At 39.8% G+C, this 18,883-nt stretch overlaps 1 protein-coding gene across 5 annotated transcripts in view; it reads right to left on the bottom strand.

Moving 5' to 3' along the window:
* Positions 1-18,883, bottom strand: part of FMN1 (formin 1) — a 362,805-nt gene that overhangs the window by 59,883 nt on the left and 284,039 nt on the right. For all 5 annotated transcript variants that reach the window (XM_050954781.1, XM_050954785.1, XM_050954782.1 and 2 more), the window contains one exon: positions 8,303-8,395. In XM_050954781.1, the coding sequence (XP_050810738.1) occupies positions 8,303-8,395 (93 nt within the window). The remainder of the gene's footprint in view (positions 1-8,302; positions 8,396-18,883) is intronic.

Genomic DNA, 18,883 nt, shown 5'->3' with positions numbered 1-18,883 from the left:
ATCACAAAAAAACAACAAAGTTTGGAATCAAGCTTAAATCTCCAGTGTTCAGCACAACTTGTGCTGAAGTATTGAAACCTAGCTTTCCTGTAATACATGGACTGTTCCCACATGTGACTCCCATCTCTCATACCTTTATTGCCTGGTCATAAACTCATACATAAATTGTGTAAATGTCCTTGGTAATAATTTCAAGGTTGCATGCTAAAATTAACACCATCCTGGCTAGAACCGTGTTAAATGTTTCCAATGTAACTTGCCGCCATACAAAACTCACCTCTGTGAGATTTTGTTACAAACAGGTTCAGACCAGGTTTAGCCCTTCAGAACCACCTGTGCCAATTGATGGTAAGACCAGGGGTGCCAAGTGTCACTCATGTCTCATCAATATCACACATTTAGTAGCTCTGCCATACATGCCCTACTGCATACAAGCAGGGAAGCATCTAGCAGTAGTGAGAGGAGAAGAGGGGAGGAGAAATAAGTAGAGGAAGCAACGATAACAGCAGACAGTGGTGAGATACAGTATTAGCTCAAAGCTCCTCCAGCAAGATTCAATCCTCTAACTAGTACTGTTTTTTATCAAGTCACATTTGAAGAAGGAAGTCCCATTTCTTCCGTACATGGAGAAGCCATGTTTCTGAAGGATTTAAAACATCCCATGGGGAATGGGATGACGCAGGGGATCAGTAATGGGACATGAAGTCTTTTATTTCTTGGTCACTGGTTCAAATTAGATCCAGATTGATAGTACCTATAAACTGTTACCGTCTAACAGGCCTGTGTGAAATGAATGGTTTAAATTTCAGCATCCTTAAAAATGGACAAGCATCCAGATCACTTGTCAAGCCTCAGCAAAGATACCTGGACTAAATGAGCATATTGGTTTTCAGTTGCTGGTGGCAGCAACTTGGAATGAAACCTCTAAAATGAGGAAACAGAAATATCAATTTGGTTAGAACCTTTCATGGAATCAAACATGGCATATGCAGAGGTGAAATGCATTTGTTGATTTAACCTAACTCCAGACACTTGCTCAGACTACTGAATCATCATACCACTAGGCAATCTCCACCAATGCATGCAATGATGGGAGTGCTAGTGTACACCAGCTGCTGTTATTTTTACTATTGTCACAAATTTAGATCAGGCCTGAATGACAGTGATAAAAATGCTTGTTGCCAGTCCCAGTGTGGGTACCAACAGTGGGGCTACACTGATGGTAACAATGGTGGGAAATTTTAAAGGAAAAGAAACCTACACAGTCTTAGAGATGTCCAGAAAGAAATAAAGTGATGAAACCATTAAAATAATTAATCTGCAGTATATCACAAGGATCATTCAAGACTTCAAGATGGCTAGCTCAGCTAATCTTGAAAATAAAAAGCCGCAACAGAAGAGGACAGGAAGGTAGTAAACTTTTTAAAAACTGTTAGTTAATCCCAGGGATTATAAAACAATGAGTTTTTCCTCAGTTCCACTTATTGCTAGATGGGAATTTAGTTACCACTGGATTAAAAATGAAGACTTGTCTTGGATTAAAAACTGCTTAAAAGATAGTAAGTAAACAATAGGAAAAAATGATCAATAACTACTAGGGAAAGAGAATATTATTAGGGTGACAGAGTTCAGTATTAGAGTTTGTGCTTTTTGTTATTTATGTATATAAAACAGTAATCCATATAATATTTAGTTCAAAACTGAAGCAAAATAGTCAGGTAAATATATCAGCAGAACTGGAGCCAGGAGACCAGGGTACCATCTTTGACTGTGACACCAGCTTACTATGTTACCTTCGGCAAGTCACTTATCCTCTGCGCCTGTGGTGTGTCCCAACCATAAAGCAAGAAAGACAAGATACAAAGAATGTGGTTTAATTAGGCCACATCTTTATTAACTCAACTGGGACATACCCAGCATACAATGCAGGTCATTATATTTTCCTTAATTGTTCCCACCTATCTGGGAGGGCTGCTGTCAGCCCTGCCCCTTCCCTGGTTCCTGCAACTGTGCCACCCTCCCCTCGTATATAAGTTAAAGGGGGCTGTATCCCACTGTACCAGACATTAGGAGCAGCAACCTTCCTGCCCTAGGTTCCTTAGAGGATATCTTACTCCTAAGTCCACTTCCAACTTTGGGTTATCAAGGAACCGTATGCCCTATGGAATGAGTACCTGAACAGGACACTTGCCACCTGCTAAGTTGCAACCACTTGACCATACTTCCTTGCCTACCCAGTTGGGCCCCTGACCCCTTTTGGGAAGGTGATGAAACATATCTTCCCCAGCCAATCTGGCAATGAAGGAAAAATTCCTTCCTATCCCTGAAAGAAGAAAGTAAAACCAGTGTAATGCCCACAACAGATCATAAAAACCCAGTCCCACTCTGATCCCATGGGAGGTTGCGTGCTGCTGATCTGTGGTGACAGAGCATTCTCTATAGAGAGAATGAGGTATGAATCCTCTCCCTCTCCCTCCCTCTAACAAACACATAGCAACGTGCATATATTATCAAAAAATTCCAAAACAAAATCCACTCTATTGCACCCACTTCTGAGCATGGTATCAGAACATACTCCTGGGTGAATTCTGCACCACTGCACAATGCAGAATTTTGCAGAAATTAATGTTTTGTCTGCAGAATTTCCTTTCCCCCATAGAAATGGGCTGCAGTGTAGCTGGCTGCCAGTATGGGCCGCTGGACCCAGCAGAGCCCAGCTGGCACATAGAAGACACTGCCAGGGGAAGGGAGAGAGAGTACAGAGTTCCTGGAAGCTGCAGTTCCCCGCATGCCTTGAGGGAAGAAGATGGCAGCAGGCAGGAAACTCCACACAAGCCAGGGACCCAGCAATAGGCTGTTTCTCCCTGTGGATCCCTGGCTCTAAGGGGGAGGCGGTATGTAGGCTGGGGGGGACACGGCTGGGCTCGGAGGGGGAGGGAGCATGGGTGTCTGAGCTAGGGAGGGCCCTGCACCTGGGCTCTGGGGGGTAGTGGGTTTGGGTGTATTGGCTGGGGGGGGGAGTGACTGGGCTCTGTGGGGTGGGGGGGGGCAGAGAAATAGAAACTGGGTTGTCATAGGGGTTTCTTTAACTCTCTATTCCTGGGGGAAATTTTGTGTGTGCCTGTATTGTTATAGACATACTTGCTGACAGGTATTTTGAAATAAATTACCAAAGTAATTGAATCTCATGAGATTATGTTGTGTTATTTTGATAAATTAAATTTGCAGAATATTGCAGAATTTTAAAATATTGTGTGCAGACTTTTAAATTTTTTGGCATAGACCTTTTAATTTTTCCGATAAATAAGAACCCACTCAGAATAGACTAGACTAGACTAGAGATAATGGTTACACAGTTTGTAAAACACCTTGATACCATATGAGGGGCACAAGTCCAAGAACTTTGTTAATATTATAGTTATCAACTGCCTCGTATAAGAGGTAAGTAGAAAGGTGTCAAAGTTTGCAGAAAACATTAATATTAGGATTTGTTAACAAGAGCACTCTAGAAAGACACCATGATAGCAGCTCAAACTCAGTAAAGACAAGTGGAAGAAACAGTGGTACGCTCTAACAGGTTCTGAGTTAGGAACTACCCTAACTAGGAAAAGTTCTAGACATCAAAGTGGACAGCTCAACAAGAATGTTTACTCAATGCACAAGTGTAAGAAGGGGAAAGAAAATGATATGGAAAATATTGTGATGGTGTTTTGTAAGATGATGGCATATCCTTACTCATCGCCTTAAATACTATGTATAATTATAGACAGAACATCTAAAAAAAAGCTGAAACAAGAACAGTACAATGGTAGCAGGAATGGAGGCTTCCATACGAGGTGAGATTAGAATGACTATAATAATTTAGGCAAAAAAGAATAATTGAGAGACAAATATATATATACATAGAATATAGAGGATGCCAGCCAAGCGCTCTTATTTACTCTTCCCTAGAGAACAAAAAAACATAACCACACCACAGACCAAAAAGGCATGCAACAAAATTAAAAGCCAATAGGTTCTATTTTAAAACAAAATATTGTGTACTTAGCATATAATTAACTCACAGAACTCACTATCACAGGAGACTATTGAAGCAAATATCTTTTTTAAAGTTAAGACATCTATAGGAATAAGAATATACTCTTCACTTACATTGGCTGGGATAAAATTAGCAAAACACAAATTCCATGTACACTGATCAACTGATGTCAGGAATAATTTTTTTCACACAATATAATATTGCACAATTAAATGCAATTGATGTCTTTCCTGTAAAACATCTGGCCTTGGCCACTGTTGAGGACAGGATAAAGGACAATATGGACCTCTGAGCAGCTTCAATATGGCAGGTCCTATGGCACTAAGAATCAAGTAATCTACAAAAAACACCAACACAATGATCTTTAAAAAGAAATGTTTGATTTTTAAATTCTGATGGGGGAAATGCTAGCAATTAAAGTTCATTTACTTATATATATCTGGGTTGTGTAAATAAAGCTGGTTAGTTCCAACAGTAGTGAGGCATAGGCTTAAAGGAAGGCAAGATAAAACAGCATGTCGGAGAATGCTAGTGTTAATGTGCACACATACAGCAAACTATCTCACCTCCAGTACTTACTGCTAAAGCTATAAATACAAATTGCCAGTTAAATGAGATGAAAAGACAACCTACAACAGCCATACCTGTGGATTCCTTCTTTTACAGGGTCCCTGCTAACTTTATGAGAAACTTAAAATATATGTATTACATTTTCTGGAAACATATCATTAAGAACTTGTTATAATTTGTGATAAGAAACTTGTAGCCTACGTAACAGCCACACAAATTTATGATTTAAAAACTCAAGCAAATTAGATTAAGTACAATAACCTTGAGAAGGAGAAGTGTTATATTAAGAAATGTCAGATGTATTTAACAGTACACCTCTACCCCGATATAACGCTGTCCTCGGGAGCCAAAAAATCTTACCACGTTATAGGTGAAACCACGTTATATCGAACTTGCTTTGATCCACCCTCCCCCGGAGCACTGCTTTACCACGTTATATCCGAATTCGTGTTATATCTGATCGCGTTATATCAGGGTAGAGGTGTAGTTTAATAAGAGCTGTTGTTCAAAAACAGTGTTTACTTAGGAAATTATATTATTTTAGTACTGTAGCTTCATAAAGTAAAATTATTTAAAGATTCCCTGATGTTAGGAGGACCTTTATAAAAAAAGATGAAGCTAAATTCAGAGACCATTTTCTTTTAAGTGTGACAAGAAGTTATAGCTTATAGAGGAAAAATTAAATGGTTATGACTGTTTCAGTGATCACAGTTTTTGTAAATATGAGTCCTTTCAGGAATCAATTGAGTCATAGTTCTTGTGACTTCTGAGACATTAAATGCTAAATTGCTTCACACTTTGTGAATGATATTGCTCATTTGGGAATAAAACTTCCTTGTGTAGTCACCATAATGGTTACAGATGGTTCTGATAACCTTTAGGAGTGTCTCATATAACTGCTGTGACAATACCAGAGTCTGAGTTTCTAACTGAGATGCGTGATACTCAAATATGCAGAAAAAAAGTAGAGTACAACTTCAGCAGAATGATCATGGAAACTCCCTTCAAATGAAGCTTCTTGTAACTAACGTGATTTTTTTTATGCTGCAGAACTATTACAGTCACAATTACTGGCATTCTAGAATCACCACTCCAAAAATATTTTGTGTTTTAATCAATTACATTGCATAGGAATAATTCACCATTTGAAATACCCACTTTCATGAGGATTACCTATTACTGTCCACTGAACAAACATTTTTCTTTAATTTCCTACAGTGCCACATTGTAGAAATATATCACATGTAACATTGTCATGAGGATTTGGTGCAGTGGCTGTCTCCGTTTCCCCCCACCTCTCTTTGCTAGATTACCTTGATCTTTGACTAGGTGCTCTCCTGAGCAGGACCCACACCTGCCCTTAAAGGGACAGCACATGCTCATATACTCATAGACTGTAAGGTCAGAAGGGACCATTATGATCATCTAGTCTGACCTCCTGTACAATGCAGGCCACAGAATCTCACCCATCCACTTCTATAACGAACCCCATACCTATGTCTGAGTTATTGAAGTCCTCAAATTGTGGTTTGAAGACCTCAAGCTGCAGAGAATCCTCCAGCAAGTGACCCGTTACACATTATCCCATCCCCCCTTTTCTATCTCCAGGCCAGGCTCTCCATAAATTGTTAGAGACTTACCTACATCGCTCAGCCAGGATGACATTTCCTTTTTAACCTCAACAAGAAAGACTAACAAGAAATGTGTGCTGCTTGTATTCTTCTCATTGAACAATGAAGTGGTGTGGCCATAGTTTTCAACTCAGCCTGTACAACCAATGTAATGCACATATTCTTTAGTGTTCATTAACAAATGAAGGTTTATGATGAGTGCCACTTTTGAAATGTCCAATCCTCCTGTGGCTATGGTGGGGCAGCCAAAACTAGCCTTTACCTGGGTGGACCTGGCAAAAGACTGACTCATTGTCTGAGAGCACTCTTCATGGATATGGATACAATTACATCATTCACCATAGAGAAAATCCTATAAAGAGTCAGCTCCTTTTGAGATTCTTACAAATATCAAGGTCCATGAATCTTTGCCTGCAACACCCAGAAGATCAAATGTTTGTTTTCCTCTTCCACCCCCACTATTTTCTTGATTGTGTTCTGAGATGTACAGCCAACTTTGCCTCTCTCCTTCTGGGATCCCCCAGCACAGGGGTTCCCTTCGCCCTGAGTACAGGTGCCACTCTGTGACTCTCCATCGGCCCTCGCCCCCCAGCACTGGTGTCCCCTCCCCACACCAGATTTCACCTGTATAAAATGGTAAGGGGGGCCCATATAGGTTGATTTGTCCCAGGCCCTGCACCGCCCTAAGGACTGCCCTGCTTGCTGCATGTGGGTCTTTTCTTTCCCAACCCTTGCAGCTTCACTAGACTCAGCAAGGTTCTACCAAAGAATGCAGGACTTATCTAAAATGTCTGATTTCGGTGCCAGAAACTCAGGCCTGGTCTACACTAGGAACTTACACTGGTATTGCTACATCTCAGTGGTGTGAAAAATCCACAACTCTGAAAGGCATACCTATACTGACCTAATATGCAGTGTGGACAGCGTTAGATCGACTGAAGAATTCTTGCATCCATCTAACTACTACTTCGTGGGGAGGTGGATTACCTACGCTGACAAGAGCACCCCTCATGTCAGAATAGGTAGTGTCTACACAGAAGCACTACAGTGGGGCTGTAAGAACTTGCAGAGCTGGAACCTGGGACAAAGGGGGTTCTCTGCTGCTGATGCCATTACATCACCACGGGATACTTAATCTGGGCTCTCACATGAAGACCTTGTGAGGATGGGCTTGGAAGGAAGCACCACCCAACAGGGCTTGAGTGCCAGCCCCTGGCAACCCTATGATAGAAAGCTGTCTGAGCAACAATGCAGACTGCCTGCCTGTCTCTGCTCCAGACCCTGCTTGCGATAGATCCTAGACTCTGGCTTCCAACCCTTGTTTGTCCTAGTCTTTGCTCTTCAGTCGCTGTCTGTAACCTGGAGCCTGACCCAAATCTCCTGGTAACCTGACCCTGCCTGCCTTCTGATGCCTGACTCTTGGTCTGCCCTCTTGGACTTTGAGCTCGCAGTACCTGACTCCTGCTCCAACCACTAGTCTGACTGCCCTTGTTCCAGTTGTGACAGGCACAGCTACATGCTGCTGTAGCATTTTAAGTGTAGACATAAACTCCCAGACTTACAGTGTATCAGTTGCACAACTATTTAGGGTCTACCGATATCCTCTCACTACTGACTCCATGCCACAGGGTCACCTCCCTGAGGACCCTCACCTGTCTTACTTTCATGGACTTAGTTTTTAATCTCAAATCTTTGACTTAATATGAATACAAGATTAGGACATTTTTCATGTCACTTTTCCATAGACTGAAATATTTAGACTCAATTTATTAAGTAACAGTCTATCCTAAAACCCAGTTTTATTGCACCTAGTGATTTAATGATGCAAAAAAACTCTGAGAAATGGAGAGCTAGTGAGACTATGGTAACACTACCGGTCACTGGCAAGTGATGCCAGAGGTTTAAAGATTTGTGGAATTATTAGTACTTACGACCCATAACTGACATTATTTAGCTTCTAGTTTTGCAGCATTGGTTATTTAAGACAACATACTAATATATGTACAGCAAACTCTCCGAACACTGAAATATGAACAAAACGGTTTAAGAAAAATGTGCTTGCCTTTCTGAAAAAACTCTTCCAATTTATCCTTGAACGGCTGGAGATGCTGTTCTGAAGATTCTTTGCAAACGACTCTCATCTGCTTTTCACAGGCTACAAATAAAAGTGCAGAGTTAGATACTTTAAAACTGAATATTTAACTGACAACTGTTAAATAACCCTATTATTTCAATAATTATATGCCTACTCATTTACCATTCAAACTTTATGAAGCAATGTATATTTCATAATGCATCTGCCTTGCTGAATCTAATAACTGCATTAAAGTTAAAAGTAGCCTGAGCCAGAATTGCTGAAGAATTAGACAATCTTTTTTTTAAATATAGTTTATATGCAGTAGAATTCAGCTTTTGTAATGACTGTTTGTAATGGGAGTGGGTTGGAAACTAAATTGAAGCCAGTATAGATCATGAAATACTGGTATAATTTAGTAATGTTTGGAAGGAACACCACTCCATCACAAATGTACCACCATAATCTGCCCCAATTGATATCTGAGCTGTATTAAGGAATAGTCTCATGAAGCATGCAATACAGCAGTCTAACACGAAGGTAACAAAGGTATGGATCATTGTGGTGAGTTCCACTTCTAGAAGAAGAGAATGCAACCTTCAGGTCAAATCTAAGTGATAAAAGCATCTCTTGGCTACCGTTGCTTCCTCAGAATCCCAATAGTGCTGCAGATCCAACAGGACTATCCAGGTTGGCAAATTAGTAACAAAAGGCAGGCAAACTCCACCAATCAAGGGAAGATATGATCTCTGCCATTTTCTTAGTTTATTTTCCCCAAAACCATGAGCATGATTTTAGTCTTATCTGGACAGAGTGTCAACTGCCTTGCCCTCATCAAAATACCAACCCCAGCAAAATACTGGATGAATTGGTAAACTACTTTCACTGCATTTGAGATAAACAACTAAAACTGGTTGTCATCAACGTATTTCAGGCATCAAATCCCATGCCTGCTCACTGCCTCCATGAGAACCTTGTTATGACTAGAAAAAAAGGTTGAGTTAGATTAGATTTTGCTAATACAAGCTAGCCAACCTTCACTGAAATTCAACCACGTGTATTAGTGTTGGTTCATGGTCACCCATTTAACTTGAATTTAGCAGGTCAAGTTATAGCCTTGGTAGAAGCAAAGTGAACTTCCGCCTAATTATGATGCATCCATTGCCTAATTTACCAAGTAATTTAGGTCTTGCTGCCATGTCATTTCCTATAGAAGCCAAGTTAACAGTTGCAGAATTTAGGCATTGCCCTAGGAAGTCCTACTATATTTCTCAGAATTCTGAGATTCTAGATTATACTAAAGGTGAAATGAGACTGTCAGAAACCAATACCTGAAAATTTTGCAATTATCCATTGAACCAGTGCAAGCAGGAAATTGTTTTCGTTTTCTCACCTCCAAAAAATATAGTTTCCATGTGTTTAATTGGAATGGAAATTTATTTCACAACTAAACCAGAGGGCTACAATTTGATTTCATGAAACATATACACATTTAAATGGAAAGCCAGCCAGCTTCACTCCAGTTAATAATTCAGTTTATTCCAGTAAATTTAGTATCCCCCAGAAATGTGAAAGAGGGAGAGAAGAATGTATAATTAACAATAAAGTTATCCGGTTAATAGATGTCACACATTTGAGGTTTGCAGCACACGGAAAGAAGTCAGCAGAAGGTTGAGAATACATGTATGCATTTTATTATACAACCAATAGTACAGCATATAATACATTTGGACCACCAAGACTGCCTTAAAGAAATCACTGAAACCGTTTGTTTGAGTGTTTGTTGAAACCCGCCTCCCCAATATAGCCTATGTTAAAAAGAAAAATCTAACATGGCCAGAAAACTCTTTTCTTGACATTTGTTGCTGCAGAAATATATTGAAAAGATATCTGCTTCCTTTTAAAAGTGTTGTATAATAATTAAACATTCTTCCATAGCTCAGCTATATAAAATTAGAATTTGAAGTGATCAAATATTCATCTATAGCCAGGGAGATCCTTCCTACTAACATAAACCACAGTCTTTATTTTTATGAACTGCATTGTATATTTATCTTTAACCTCAAATCTTGCAATTTGTGGCATGCAGAAACAATCCTGCGCATATAAAACAGTCCCACTGAAGTCAATGGGAATTTGCTTATGCCCATCTACTTGTTAAGACTGGGGTTTGAATTTGTTCACAACATATCTGGTTAAATAAAGACTCTTCTTGTCTGCTCATCTATACACATGCCTTCAGAACAAGAAAAAACAAAAATAAAAAACCAAATCAGAAAAAGAGATATAGACACAGCACAATCATTTTCTTCACAACATAAGCTTCCCGCTGTTAAAAACTTGAACTGTAGTTTTTACTATAATCATACATATATGATTGTAGAAATATATTGAATGAAACATATTCACACACAATTTTTCAATTTATATAAGCAGAATGACAGTCCCAAAGTAACTCAGATAAATTGTAATATTTTATTTGTAGAATACAGAGAAAAAACTGGAAGAAAAAAAACTCTATAAACAAAATGATTCTAAAAACTTTTTTAAAGTTATTTTAGAACAATTTTGTGGCTACTTTTCCTGAGTGTTTAAAAAAAAAGTCTAAAGAGAAAATGCCAAATAAAATAAGTCTTAGAAATTATTCCACGCAAATATGAAATGACAAAAATGTGACCGTGGAAGTACATATTTCAAGTTCTTGAGTTGAGATGTGGCATGATTTTTAAGGCTTTGACAAAGAGCATTTGCACTAAAGGAAATTATTTTGAGGCAAACAAGAAAAACATTATTATTACAAGTATTTCTTATGAGGTGGCAGCAGGGCCCATTTTACATAGGGTAGAATGGAATAAAAAACCACCTCCCCCAAAACAGGTAGCATACATTATTATTTATCATTTTTGAACGTCCCAAAATATGCAGAGTGCCTCACTAATAAGAGATTCCCCGCAAAAACGGACCCCCACCCATAAGGTTTTTAATTTTATGTTGTCATTACTTAGGTATTGTCATATGTGATTTTTAAATGACCAAGATTGGGATGTATTACTTTTTATTTTTTTTCAATTTATATTATTTTTTTAATAAGGACTTTTATAGGGAAGACTAAAAAATGTAAATAAATCAGGTGACAGGAATGAGGGAGGATGTGGCTAAGTGAAAGCAGTAGTGTATGGGGAACGGATAGGGTACATTGATGAATGGGGAGAATGGAGAAAATGCATTCGTAAGACGAGGGAAAGATTGGATGGAGAGATCAAGGAAGAGAAGAGGAGGATTAGGGTGGAACAGACCAGACAGGTGGGTTAGACAAAGTCATTGTTAATGAAGACTAGAATGCTGAGATGACCAGTTTTCTGCTGAAGTCAAAGCGCGCATATACTCAATCATCCTGTAACAACCAGATTGAGAGGAGCATAAAGAACAAACAACAATTAGACCAAATGCCAGTGATTCCAATGTCTGGAATTAGTGGAAAGCCTGAAAAATATTCTCTCTAAAGGTGACCAATATTGTGTCACATATAATTAGGCTTGAAAGGATTAGAATTTTATTGGTAAATGTCAGTAAATACGGATTTCACTGTAAATACATAGAATATTTCCATGGTAATAACTTAAATTTACAGATAGGCGAAAACAAAAATGCTGCTTGAGCTATTACAAGAGCTTGATTTAAGGATATTTACTTTGTATATTTTGACATGTGATATTGACAATTTGTGTTTTAGCAGTTATAAGGCTTTAACTTTTTGAATCTCACCGTATACTGTCATAAATTGTTTGACTTCCTTCGATTGTCTTACCCCCCCTAATTTCCTGCAACTGTGATTACTTAAAGTGAGAAATATGAGTAGAAGTGCTTAAATATAAACATCAATATTATCAGTCAAAATTATTAAAAAAATATTAAAAATTGAATTCTGCCAAGCCTATATATAATGGAATAAGAATCCAGCAGCAAGTCTTGCCATTTCTAATACACTGTCCGTCCTTTGAGCAGGGCCAGCTCCAGCCTTTTTTGCTGCCCCAAGAGGCGAAGAATAATGAAAAAAAAAAAAAGATAAAGCCGCAATCAGCGGCACTTCACCAGCAGCTCTACCATGCCACTTCATTCTTCGGCGGCAATTCATCCATGGGTCCTTCGCTCCAAGAGGGACTGAGGGACCTACTGCCAAATTGCTGCCGAAGACCCGGACGTGCTGCCCCTTCCCATTGGCCGCCCCAAGTATCTGTTTCCTCTACTGGTGCCTGGAGCCAGCCCTGCCTTTGAGTTCTCATGAGCATCACCCTTAAGACAGAAACCTGAGGCCTGGTCTACACTACGCGTTTAAACTGAATTTAGCAGTGTTAAACCGATTTAACCCTGCACCCGTCCACACAATGAGGCCCTTTATATCGATATAAAGGGCTCTTTAAACCGGTTTCTGTACTCCTCCCCGACGAGAGGAGTAGTGCTGAAATCGGTATTGCCATGTTGGATTAGGGTTAGTGCGGCCACAAATCGACGGTATTGGCCTCCGGGAGGTATCCCACAGTGCACCACTGTGACCACTCTGGAAAGCAATCTGAACTCGAATGCACTGGCCAGGTAGACAGGAAAAGCTCTGTGAACTTTTGAATTTCATTTCCTGTTTTGTCAGCCTGGAGCTCTGATCAGCATGGGTGGCGATGCAGTCCCAAATCCAAAAAGAGCTCCAGCATGGACCGTACAAGAGATACTGGATCTGATTGCTGTATGGGGAGACAAATCTGTTCTATCAGAGCTCCGTTACAGAAGACGAAATGCCAAAGCATTTGAAAAAAATCTTCAGGCTACGATACGGAGTCCACAGCACAGTGCTGTGTGACAAGCGTAACGGAAAGCCAAAGAATCAAATGGATCCTCATGGAGGGAGGGCGGGGATACCGAGGAATCCAGCTATCCCACAGTCCCCACAGTCTCCGAAAAGCATTTGCGTTCTTGGCTGAGCTCCCAATGCCTGTAGAGTTAAACACATTGTCCGGGATGGTTCAGGGTATATCTCGTCAATTTACCCCTCCTCTCCCCCCATGAAAGAAAAGGGAAAAAAATCATTTCTTGACTTTTTTCAGTGTCACCGTATGTCTACTGCACGCTGCTGGTAGACACAGTGCTGTGGCACTGAACAGCAGCATCCTCTCCCCTCCCTTCCCTGGTGGCAGACGGTACAGCGCAGAAGGACTGATAGCCATCCTTGTCCTCATCCTGTGAGTGCTCCTGGCTGGCCTCAGGTGATGTCGGCTGGGGGTGCCTGGGTAAAAATAGGAATGACTTCCGGTCATTCCCGGCAGATGGCACAGAACGGCTGGTAACCGTCTTCATCATAGCAACTGGGGGCTGAGCTCCATCAGCCCCCTCCTTTCATGTCTAAAGAAAAGATTCTGTAGTGCCTGGACTATCATAACAGCGGGATGCTGGGCTCCTCTCCCCTCCACTGTTTAATGTCCTGCCTGGACTATCATAGCAGCTGGAGGCTGCCTCCTCCTCATTTTATCTCACTAAAATGTCAGTGTTTCTTATTTCTGCATTCTTTATTACTTCATCACACAAATGGGGGGACACTGCAATGGTAGCCCAGGAGGGTTGGGGGAGGAGAGAAGGAACAAGTGGGGTTGTTGCAGGGGCACCCCCTAGGATGGCATGCACTCATCATTTCTGCGGGATCTGACACGGAGTGGCTGTGCTCTCTGGTACACTGGTTCTCTAATACACTTGCCCCATATTCTAGGCAGGACTGACTCTATTTTTAGATACAACATAAAGGAGGGAATGGCCTGGGGAGTCATTCCCATTTTTGTCTTTGCGCCTCTGGCTGACCTCAGCGAAGGTCAGCCAGGAGCACCCATGACAGCAGCAGACAGTACAGAATGACTGATAACCGTCATCTCATCGCCAATTTACAATGGCATGGCAGATGGTACAGAACGACTGATAACCGTCTCTGCTATCTTGCAAAGGCAAATGAATGCTGCTGTGTAGCGCTGCAGTATCGCTTCTGTCAGCGGCATCCAGTACACATGGTGACAGTGACAAAAGGCAAACGGGCTCCATGGTTGCCATGCTATGGCGTCTGCCAGACCAATCCAGGGAAAAAGGACGTGAAATGATTGTCTGCCGTTGCTTTCACGGAGGAAGGAATGAGTGATGACATTTACCCAGAACCACCCGTGACAATGATTTTTGCCCCATCAGCCACTGAGATCTCAACCCAGAATTCCAATGGGCGGGGGAGACTGCGGGAACTATGGGATAGCTACGGGATAGCTACTCACAGTGCAACGTTCCAGAAATCGATGCTAGCCTCGGTACATGGACGCACACCACCGAATTAATGTGCTTAGTGTGGCCACGTGCACCTGACTTTATACAATCTGTTTTACAAAACCGGTTTATGTAAAATCGGAATAATCCCACAGTGTAGACATACCCTGAAACTCTCTTTCAGACAGCAGCTATCAGGCCAGGTCACAGAAGGAGAGGCTGTCTGTCAGATAACCGTAGACTACACTATTTAAGACTTCACGGATAACTATTTAGATGCACATGGATTTGAACGTATCAGATGGGTAGCTGTGTTAGCCTGGATCTGTAAAAGCAGCAAAGAGTCCATCCAACGAAGTGGGTATTCACTCACAAAAGCTCATGCTCCAATATGTCTTTTAGTGTATAAGGTGCCATAGGATTTTTTGCTGCTTTTATGGACTTACATGTAGAAGTTAACTGGCAGCCAATGTGCATTATGGAGAACAGACATTTACACTTAGTGAAGCTTCTGAGATGAGCACCAAGAGTAGCCCCAAATAGGGTCTGTTGCAGAATTCTAGTTTTGAGTTAGCAAAGGCCGGGGCACTCATGATGAAGTCAGCATCTGTCAACAAGCAGTGCAATCCTAAATTCCTTTGGTCAGCAAAAGATGAAGGAAGGTGTTTATCAGCTGCTATACTGAATCCATATGCTACTTTATTTTATTTTTAAATTTAAGCAAATGTAATGGGAGCTTTTAACGATATGCCAGTTTGCTTTAAAGTATGAGAAATATTTGGAAGGTGAGGCCATTGATTGTGCATGTATTTGTGACAATGTTGCCTACATCCTCATTAAACCCCTGCATTCAATTATTTAACTGAATCAGAATTTAGGTTACATGATACTTAGCATTCTGTAGCTTTAGTCTATGAAGAAAAAAAATTACTTGTTCTAGCCAAAAACAGGTGCATCTGAGCTTGGATTCCAGTTAATTATATTGAAAGAGGGGATAAGGGTTTTTGCTTACTTCTTCCAGCTGGATATGAGACATGCTGTAAAGACTGGATCCTTCTTACTCTCAAGGCAGATGTGAAATGCTTGCCTCATTAATTGCCGGAGAGATAAAACCTCATGTTTCATATTTTAGCTCAATCTCTATCAGGGATTAGGAGCCTTAATGAGACCAATTACTCCACATTTGCCAATCGTGAGGCATCTTGCACCTTTTTCTGAAGTACATGGTGCTGGCTATCAGATGCAAAACTAGATGGACCATGGGTCTGACCTAGTATGACAATTCCTATCTTCCTACATCTTTCTTTTGTAAGTTTAAATTGTTGAATAAACACCTTTCTCTCTCTTTTCTATATTTCCCTCCTTAATACTTCTTTTTCTTCCTTCTTTGCTCTTTTCACTTGGTTCATGGATTTTAATACAATGCATTTTTCAGTCTCTTCCCATATAATACTCAAATCCTGACAGTTATCTTCCCTTACTCCTGAATATAATCTTTCATATAAATTAAAAGTTAACTTACCAGATTCCATATCTGACACTAGAGAAGTCACAAACTCTCTGTGCCTCACTTTATGCTCTATATTTGGTATGATTTTTATCCATAGAGAACACAAAGAAAAATAGTAACTTAAAAACCTTAATTTCTAAGAGTGGACTTTGATCTATGGCAGGCAGTTTTCATTCAACGTCCTTTTAGAAACACCATTTGTAGTTGCAAAAGTACTTGCATGTTTATTTAATGTATATTTTATTTCAAAGGATGTTAACACTTTTTAAAAAAATCTCTGTCCAGTTAAGTCAAACACATAACAAAGAAATTACAAATGAAATGTGATATTTTATCATTTATCTTAATTCTCTACACTAAAAAAAAAAGCTACTGTGCTTGCAATGCAAATCCATTAGTGATTTTGAAATAATGCCTGTCTTATACAGAGGGTGTTTCAATAGAAAGCATATCCTCTCAAAACCAAAAATTATTTCAGCAAGATTTAACCATAAATGACCATAATGAGATAAGCAGATCAGACTGATTATGAGGGAGACACATACAAATCTTAAAAGGCAACAGAGCAACCTTTAAGATTCCAAGGAGGCTAATGGAAGAGTTACCAAAACACATCAAATGTACATTTCCTCCCTCACTAGCCAATTCCAAAGTGATGATCCAAGCAAATACACAAGTGTGTTAAGATAAACAACCTGTTTAGCATTACTCAGTGCAAACAGATGTAAGCTGTCAACTGTGCTAATAAACTTTTGGGACGGTTTCTTGATATACACTGTGTATTAGTCACATTAACTGTAATAGGCTACTTTGAATTGTTTATTTCTAAATGAACTATTGCAAAAAAGAAAGTATGTGTGTAATGTAAGAACAAATGTTATTTGAAAACCCTAAAATTACAAACTGTTGGATGTACATTGTGCTTCACACTCCAAATCTTGGCCATGGAAATGGAAACCATTAGCAAAACATTAGAACAAAGCTGGAAACTGCTGATTATTAGTTTGCCACTGTCTTCAGTTTTAATGCAGTATTTGGCTCAGAAAGTTCTTAAAAAATCCCCAATATAAGCTAAAATATTTATAAAGCTGAATGCCTCTCACTTAATGCCTATTGGGCAATAGTCTTTTAAACCTCCACAGACACTGTAAATCTGTCAGAAGAATCATTGCCTATAAACAAACTTTCACGTAAAGAGTACTGCAATGTCAATTGGGCAGGAGCTGGTATTTTTTAAGCATCATTTTTAAAGTAAATGCAAAACCAGAAATAGTTCCGTGTTGATAACACTGAATAGCTGAACATTTACTTACCAGGACCACCAGTAGCACTTATGGGAATCATCCTGACAGTGAACCCAAGTATTAACACCATGGATTCCTGTAAACCTGTCACTGATACTATCCCTCTTGAGTTATGTCACAGTGAAAACTGCTAACAGCCACCACTGTTTGTATATCCCAATGTCTGCTCAGAACCTGGTAGGTTATATTATCATGGGATTGTTAAAGACGTGCTGCTTTCTTTTTCACATTATAAGGCAAGCTTATTTTTGGCAGGAAAATTACCTCTCTCTTTGGCCATCTTCCCTGGACTTTTAGAATCACGCATTCTTTTATACCAAGGAGCCTTTAAGTTATTTCCTAAAAGCCAAATTTAGCAGAACTAAAAGAACCCACTTTTGTACCATAAGGTCCACGTCTCTGTGAGGACCAGAATGGTGATTGACAGACTTTAGCTGCATTTTCCTCTAATCTGATATTAGAATATTAATAATGATGTTAAATTACTTTGATTTTGTATAAATGTTTTATAACTTCCTCAAGGTGAAGTTTGTTACCCTTATCTTGCATGTAAATAACTTGCCAAATAACTTCAATAGTAAGTCGGGGGTAGGAAGTCTGAATTTAGTTGCAGCTTTGGGTTACACTATTTATTTTCCATTATTTGCTTCTACAATATGTATCTATATATATTTATAATGCACCATTCTCTACTAGTATCTGGGTACCAACTGGAGGAACTGCTTTGTTGCAGTCCTGGTAGATCTTTGCTCTCTGCTCCACTGGTAGGATTGTAAATAGTCTTTTTTCTAAGGAGGAGGTATAAGTGAGATGCAGGGATATTGCAAAGATAAGGAATTGTTTACCAGCCAGTCTGTTGCTATATCAATTGAGGAAAGACTTAAGAAATGAGTCTTGCACTGTACTCTAAAGGAAGCAAGACTTTGGCAGACTCTGGGCGTAGTGAATTACTGCTAGATTATGTTCCAGCATAATCATAGAGGTGGATTTTCTTTGCATTCGCATCAGCAATCAATAAACATGTAAACTAATGCAACATACATAGGGACAGCCTATGGCTCAATTCTTAATACTAGGCAGACTGAGGTCTGAACATTCCAAGGAGCCCATATGCTCAGCCACTGGATGAAGAAAGAGACAGAGCTAGTAACGTTATCTGACTGACTGCGAGGCCCTTTAACTAAATAGAAGGAAATGCAGCCAGCCCTTCTCAACTGGAAAGTAGAGAAGAGTCACTTGAGACACAGAGACTTTGAGAATTTATAGGGGACGGTCCATAGCTGAAGGCAACAGATGTTGGGGGTATTAACAGAACCTCTCAGGAGTGTTCTCATAAATATTGGTGTCTTATATGAAGGGCAGTTTAAAGGGAGAAAAGAATAAACACACTTCAAGTTAAATTTGCCATTCACATTTGGGATGTCTTACCTATAAATGATTTACAAGGCTTTGATGAGAACAATGAAACTG

Source organism: Gopherus flavomarginatus, chromosome 5, assembly GCF_025201925.1.
Source record: "Gopherus flavomarginatus isolate rGopFla2 chromosome 5, rGopFla2.mat.asm, whole genome shotgun sequence".
Classification (NCBI taxonomy): Eukaryota; Metazoa; Chordata; order Testudines; family Testudinidae; genus Gopherus; species Gopherus flavomarginatus.
This window is presented reverse-complemented; position numbering and strand designations above follow the sequence as displayed.